Here is a 7,288-nt window from a genome sequence, read left to right on the forward strand (position 1 = left end):
AAAAAAAAAAAATGTATGTGAAAGGAAGAGAGAAAAAAAAAATTTTTTTTTGGTTGCAGTTTTTGAGTGGGACCGCGTTTGAACCCATCACCTCCAGTATATGGGGCCAGCGCCCTACTCCTTGAGCCACAGGCGCCTCTGGAACAGAGAAAAATTTTAAAAGCAGTTGGAGCTACGTCTGGTAAGACCCTGGAAGCCAAATAAGGACTAGAGCTTTAGTCTGTAAGTAATGAGGAACTACAGAGGGTGCCAAAAAATGTATACATATTTTAAGAGAAGAAAAAGCTATCAAAATAATAATATATACTGATAACATTTGTTATCTCATATAGTTTCTTATATCTCTGGTAACTGCAAAAGTGAAATCTGACTTGAGCATTACAGTTTTAATACAATCTTTTTTTCCTTTCTTAAAATGTGTACACAGTTTTTTGACACCTTCTGTATTTTAGTTCTTAGCTGGACACAGTGGCTCATGCCTGTAATCTTAAAACTTTGGCAGCCAAGGTGGGAGGATTGCTTGAGCCCAAGAGTTCCTAGACCAGCCTGGGCAATAGCCAGACCTGGTCAATATGAAAAACAGAAAAATTAGCTGGGCATGGTGGTACAGTCCTGTAGCCCCAAGTGAGGCAAGAAGATCACTTGAGTCCAGGAATTGGAGGCTGCCATGAGCTACCATGACACTACTGTACTTTACCCTGGATGGCAGAAGGAGACCTTGTGTCAAAAAAAAGAAAAAGAAATAATGAAGAAAAAACAATTCAAAGTTCTTGAACAGGAGCTGAGTAGTCATAGGTCTAAAGAATACTGGAAAAGAGAGAGACTGTTGACAAGGAGACAAGAGGCTAGCACCATTGACACAAAGAGATAATAAGGGCCTGAACTAGAGAGAAAGGAGAAAGGGAGGAAGAACAAGAAGAAAAGGAGGGGAAGGCAGGGAAGAAGGGAAAACAGATGAATGAATGAGATATTTTAGATGCAATACTGAAAGAACGTGACAAGTTCTAGATGTGGAATGCAAAAAAAGATCTACAAAGAGGTAATAGCAAGTTTGGATGGGAGAAAACTAAGTCCTGGTCATAGTTTTAAGAATTTTAGTATCACTGGACACTCAGGTGACAGTATCACGAGTAAAATGTGTTAAACTATGCTGTTTAGAACAAAATATACAATTTTGTGAACAAGAGATAGGAGCTTAATTAATTGATCCTCAATAAAAGACGCTGATCAATGATTCAAACAAGATTATAACCTCAAAAATATAACTTGCACAGGTTAAAAAATGCATAGCAGATTAAAAGCCCATTTATGCATGAAGTCTTCTCCTGATAAGAACTTCATGTACACAAGAATCCTTTTTTGTTTTCGAGACAGAGTCTCAAGCTGTCGCCCTGGTAGAGTGCTGTAGCATCACAGCTCACAGCAACCTCTAACACCCAGCTATTTTATTTTTTTTGGGGGTTGCAGCTGTCATTGTTACTTAGCAGGCCTAGCTGGGTTCAAACCCACCACCCTAGGTATATGTGGCCAGTGCCCTTGCCAACTGAGCTACAGGAGCTGCCTGAGGTTTCTTTCTTTCTTTTTTTTTGAGGCAGAGTCTCATTATGTTGCCCTCGGTAGAGTGCTGTGGCGTCACAGCTCAGGCAACCTCAAACTCTTGGGCTTAAGCAATTCTCTTACCTCAGCCTCTGAGGTAGCTGGGATTACAGGTGACTGCTGCAACACCCAGCTATTTTTTTGGTTGCAGTTGTCATTATTGTTCAGCAGGCCCAGGCCCGGCTTGAACCTGCTAGCCTCAGTGTATGTGGCTGGTGCCCTACTCACTGAGCTACGAGTGCCGCCTAAAGTGACAGTAATTTATTTTTTTATTATTTTTTATTTATTTATGTATTTTTTGAGACAGAGTCTCAAGCTGTTGCCCTGGGTAGAGTGCCATGCCATCACTGCTCACAGTAACCTCAAACTCTTTTAAAACATACTGCCACAGTTAATAGTAAAGTGGCTCAGCAGAAGTCTTGAAGAACTACAAGTTAATAATTATAAAGTGAAATGTTTTTGTTAAAATGGTAAATGCAAGCTTGGCACCTGTAGCTCAAGCAGCTAAGGCACCAGCCACATACACCTGAGCTGGAGGGTTCAAATCTGACCTGGGCCTGCCAAACAACAATGGCTGCAACCAAAAAACAGCAGGGTGTTGTGGTGAGTGCCTGTAGTCCCAGCTACTTGGGAGGTGGACGCAGGAGACTCGCTTGAGCCCAGGAGTTGGAGGTTGCTGTGAGCTGTGATGCCACAGCACTCTACCCAGGACAACAGCTTGAGGCTCTGGCTCAAAAAAAAAAAAAAAAAAGGTAAGTGCATCTTTTGTAGTCCCTATGATTTGGCCTCAATTTAACTACAATGCCTCAGCAAGAGATGATCAAGCCACCTCATTAAGCCCAACTGATAAGGAACAAAGGGATACTACATTTCTATTTTTCTTTTTTTTTTTTTGAGACAGAGCCTCAAGCTATCCCCCTGGGTAGAGTGCTATAGCATCACAGCTCACAGCAACCTCCAACTCCTGGGCTCAAGCAAGTCTCCCGCCTCAGCCTCCCAAGTAGCTGGGACCACAGGCACCCACCACAATGCCTGGCCATTTTTTGGTTGCAGCCATCATTGTTGTTTGGCGAGTCCGGGCTGGATTGGAACCCACCACCTTAGGTGTATGTGGCTGGCGCCCTAGCCACTTGAGCCACAGGCGCAGAGCCCTAACTACATTTCTTTATGTATTCATTTTTTCTTTAATAAACACTTCTCCTCAGTTAATAAAATGGACTATACTTAGCTGTATCCCTCCCATATCCCTAGAATTCTTAAAAGCTTAAGAAAAAAATGATCATGAAATCACTTTGGGAATCAGAGGCACAAAATAAAACCTCCAATGATAAACTGAAGACAAAATGAGGATTACGCTATTCCATAAGCAAACAAAAATATCTCATCGACATAAACTAAAATGACAGTATGAAGATGAATATTAGCTTAATACATAATATGATATTAGTAAATGGTTGTTACATGTACACTGAATAAAAAATTAAAATCAAACATTTGAATTGTGGCTAATCTGCCTAATAAGTATATCCCATTTCTTATTTATTCATTTATTTATTGTTAATGCTAATAAAAAAAATCCTTTTTAGCAGACGCTGTATCAATATTTCAGTTTAAATGTTAAGGGGAAAAAAAAAGAGAACCCAGTCTTTCTGTTTTTATTAAAGATGAACAATAACATAAAGAATAAACTGAGTTGAATGTATTTTTTCACATGCAATTTCACCACTAAAATTATGCAGTAATCATTTGCTTAAAATCACACTGACATTTTATAACCATACAGAATTATATATACATCAAATGTTAATATTGGTAGTCTTTTGATTGTAGATTCGTGGGTGACTTTTATTTCCTTCTTTTTTGCTTACGTGTATTTTCAAAATTTTCTATAATTTATGTTTTATTATAATTATGCCAAGAAAAAAGATTTTTTAAAAGAGAAAAAAGTATCAATGAATATAAAAGAAATGTACTTACCAAGTCTCTGTGAAGCACCCAATTTGCATGGAGGTAATGGATACCATCAAGAATCTGGTAAAGTAATGATTTAACCATAGATCTTGGCAACTGCATGGGTTTTTTATTTGCTTTCGATGCACGGTGAAACTTAATAATATGCTGAAAATCAAAGCAATAAAACGTACTATCATAATATAATCTTTGCTAATATCTATGCCAATAAAATACAATCAAAGCTGTAAATGCTCTATATTTTAAAATTACTTATGAATAGCTAACAATTATACAATGAAAAATAATTTGAATAACAAGGTCAACTAAAAGGGCAATCTATTTTGGAGATGAATATAATCATGTAACGTAGGGTCAATCGTTAAGATTTTCTTTTTTTCTCTTTCTTTTTTTTTTTTTTTTTGAGACAGAGTCTCACCATGTCACCCTGGGTAGAGTGCCGTGGCATCACAGCTCACAGCAACCTCAAACTCTTGGGCTTAACCATTAAGGTTTTCATTAAAAAGAACCAAAAAGTAAGAAAGATTGATGTTTAAATAGCTGCTTAAGAATAGTGTTAGTCATATTCTCTTCTGACAGAATGGAAGAGTAAAAAAAGCACTAAGTACATTTGGGCAACTTCATTGACTACATGTATACTTTAATTATTGGGGAAGTTCCACCTTCTTCTGGCACAGAATGAATTACGATATAGTCCCAGGAGTTCCTATTAAATAAGAAATCACTTAAAAGGAGGAAGGAAAGAAAAATGAAAATTCAATCCCATTGAAATAAATACAACTGGATCATCATATTCAATTTTTTTCATCCACACACTATACTGCGGGTTATTATAACATTGTAATGAAAGGGAAGAAATGCGACCTGCCCCCACCTTCACCCACCGCTGCCATCTCTGCCTCCAGCCCACCCTCTGCCCATAGCATAGACCCTCTGCCAAAACGGACACTGAGGGCCATTCCAAATCCTATTCAAACAATATTGGTGAAGTCAACACTATTCCACTAACTTTAAAATGACCAAAAGGTATGTAAAATTATTGAGCTATTTATATAGTTTTGCTATTTTCTGTCAACTGTTCAATAATCATGTGATTTTAAGAAATAATAGAAAATTAAAGTTTATACTATAGCAGCAATCACCACAAGAAAAATAATAGGGGCCACATATGTAACTTTCAACTTATTAATAGTCATATTTTTTAAAAAGGTACAATTAATGCGTGCACCATATTGAACAGTACAGTTCTATAGGACCTGAGTAGTCTAATGCACTACATCTTTCATCATATCCTGATTTTCAAAGTGAAGTACATACATTATCAAGTAAACCTTGGGAGAGACATAGGAGAATATAGAAAAATGGAGAAATATAATTTTTGTGAATATCCATGAAAAAATTGAGAGAAACACCCTTGAAGTTTTGAATATTATAAATATCATTTCTTCATTAAAATGTTAATTTACTACACAAATTCTTTATTTTTATTTTTTTTGAGACAAGGTCTCACAATGTTGCTCTCAGTAGAGTTCCATGGCATCACAGCTCACAGCAACCTTAAACTCTTGGGCTTAAGCGATTCTCTTGCCTCTGCCTTACAAGTAGCTGGGACCCACAGGTGCCGGCCACAACACCCAGCTATTTTTCTGTTGCATTTGTCACTGTTGTTTAGCTGGCCCAGGGCAGGTTTAAACCCAACAGCTTTGGTGTATGTGGCTAGTGCCACAACCACTGTGCTACAGACTCAAAGCCAAATAAATTCTTTAAAATCAACATTTACATGTATTATTTTGTTTATCTTATTTTATTTTATTTTTGAGACAGAGTCTCACTTTGTTGCCCTCAGTAGAGTGCCATGGTGTCACACCTCACAGCAACCTCAAACTCTTGAGCTTAAGCGATTCTCTTGCCTCAGCCTCCCAAGTAGCTGGGACTACAGGCACCCACCACAACACCTGGCTACTTTTTAAAGATGAGGTCTCACTCTGGCTCAGGTTGGTCTCGAACCTGTGAGCTCAGGCAATCCACTTGCCTTGGCCTCCTAGAGTGCTAGGATTACAGGCGTGAGCCACCACGCCCAGCCTATTTTAGTTTCTTTAACAGCCTAAAATAGGATATATTTATTTTGAACTATACTTATCAGAGCAATCTTTCCTTTCTATGCATTAGCAATATTTATGATATACATATATGTACCTACCTATACAAAACACTCCTAAAAATACAGTAAGTTTACACTTACCCACAAGTCATGTTCTGCATAATCAAACAGCAGCCACACCTTCCTGTCACTGTGAGAAAGGAACACCTTCTGCAATGCGATCACATTAGGGTGCTTCAATTCTCGTAAAAGCTAAATGCAAGAGAAAGAGCAGGTCACTATTCTGTTAGCAAGGGCACGAGAGTGGTGAATTTCTTATAAAGACTTCAAAATGAAATTTTGGAAAATCTAGAAATTCTAGGTCAACAAAATAAAAGAAAAAAAATACCACCCAGGGCGGACCTGTGGCTCAAAGGAGTAGGGCATCAGCCCCATGTTATATACCAGAGGTGGCGGGTTCAAACCCGGGCCCAGCCAAAAAAAAAAACCACCCAAATACCATTACTCAGAGATAATCTCTGCCAACATCTTAGTGCATATCTTTCCAATCCTTTTTCTATGTGTATGTATGTGTTTTTAAACCAGGAACAATTTAAATAGTAGACAAAAGTACTACCATATCAGTAATTAATTATACTTTGGTACATGCCTATGCAGGAATCATGTATGGATAACGGTTGTGTCTATCCCAGCACAGTACTGGTGTTCAATAAATATTTGACAAAAGAGGGAAAGGTTGCCGACTTTCCTTATGCTTATCCAGGCCTGGAGTGTGTGGTTGAGGTTTTATCTGAATTGAGTATAAGGAAATGACTCTCATACCCACTGATAAAAACTGGAATTGAGAAGAGGCCCTGTAAATAGGGAAAAAAAGAAATAGGCCTTCACAGAGTATAAACTTTACGGGGGACTCTGACAACATGGAAGCAAGACAGACCAGATCAGCATTTGGCCCGAAACACAGCGGCCTGATAAAATATTTAACAACAATGACGTTAACTGCTCAAGGTGAAAGCCTTCTAAATATGCCTGCCCCAGGCAGTCCTTACCAGGGTTCAGATCTACTAGGTAGAAACATACTCAATCTGATAAATATTTTGAATACCTTTTAAAATATAAAGCTCTGTGGAAGATACAGAAAGGGAAAAGGAAGAAAACATCTATTGAATACTTTATATGGTGTGTGCAAGATGATTACATACAATGTTTTTCTCTCATTTAATTCTTGTAACAGTCCTATAATGCACACGGAACCCAAGGGTCAGTGTGATAAAAATAACTTGCCCCATGTCCAACAGCTAGAGAGAGAAGGGGGTTAGACTTAAATAGATCTGCCTTATTCCAGAGTCCACGCTTTCCCCACTACAGCTAAAGTCCTTGCCCTCAATTCCCATAACATAGCAGGGAACAGAGACCTATAAACAAATCAATGAGGCAGAAAAAAATAAACTTCTGGCTCGGCTCCTGTGGCTTAAGCGGCTAAGGTGCCAGCCACATACACCTAAGGTGGCGGGTTCGAATCCAGCCCGGGCCGCCAAACAACAATGATGGCTGCAACCAAAAAATGGCCGGGCGTTGTGGCGGGCGCCTGTGGTCCCAGCTACTTGGGAGACTGAGGCA

General features: G+C 38.7%; 1 protein-coding gene across 1 annotated transcript in view; it reads right to left on the minus strand.

Moving 5' to 3' along the window:
• Positions 1–7,288, minus strand: part of CDK19 (cyclin dependent kinase 19) — a 189,294-nt gene that overhangs the window by 61,298 nt on the left and 120,708 nt on the right. Inside the window, exons 3-4 of the mRNA XM_003781590.3 lie at positions 5,810–5,920; positions 3,574–3,714 (exon numbers count right to left, since the gene is read on the minus strand). Coding sequence (XP_003781638.1) covers positions 3,574–3,714; positions 5,810–5,920 — 252 coding nt within the window. The remainder of the gene's footprint in view (positions 1–3,573; positions 3,715–5,809; positions 5,921–7,288) is intronic.

Source organism: Otolemur garnettii, unplaced genomic scaffold (genome assembly GCF_000181295.1).
Source record: "Otolemur garnettii isolate 467f Iridium unplaced genomic scaffold, OtoGar3 scaffold00002, whole genome shotgun sequence".
Classification (NCBI taxonomy): Eukaryota; Metazoa; Chordata; class Mammalia; order Primates; family Galagidae; genus Otolemur; species Otolemur garnettii.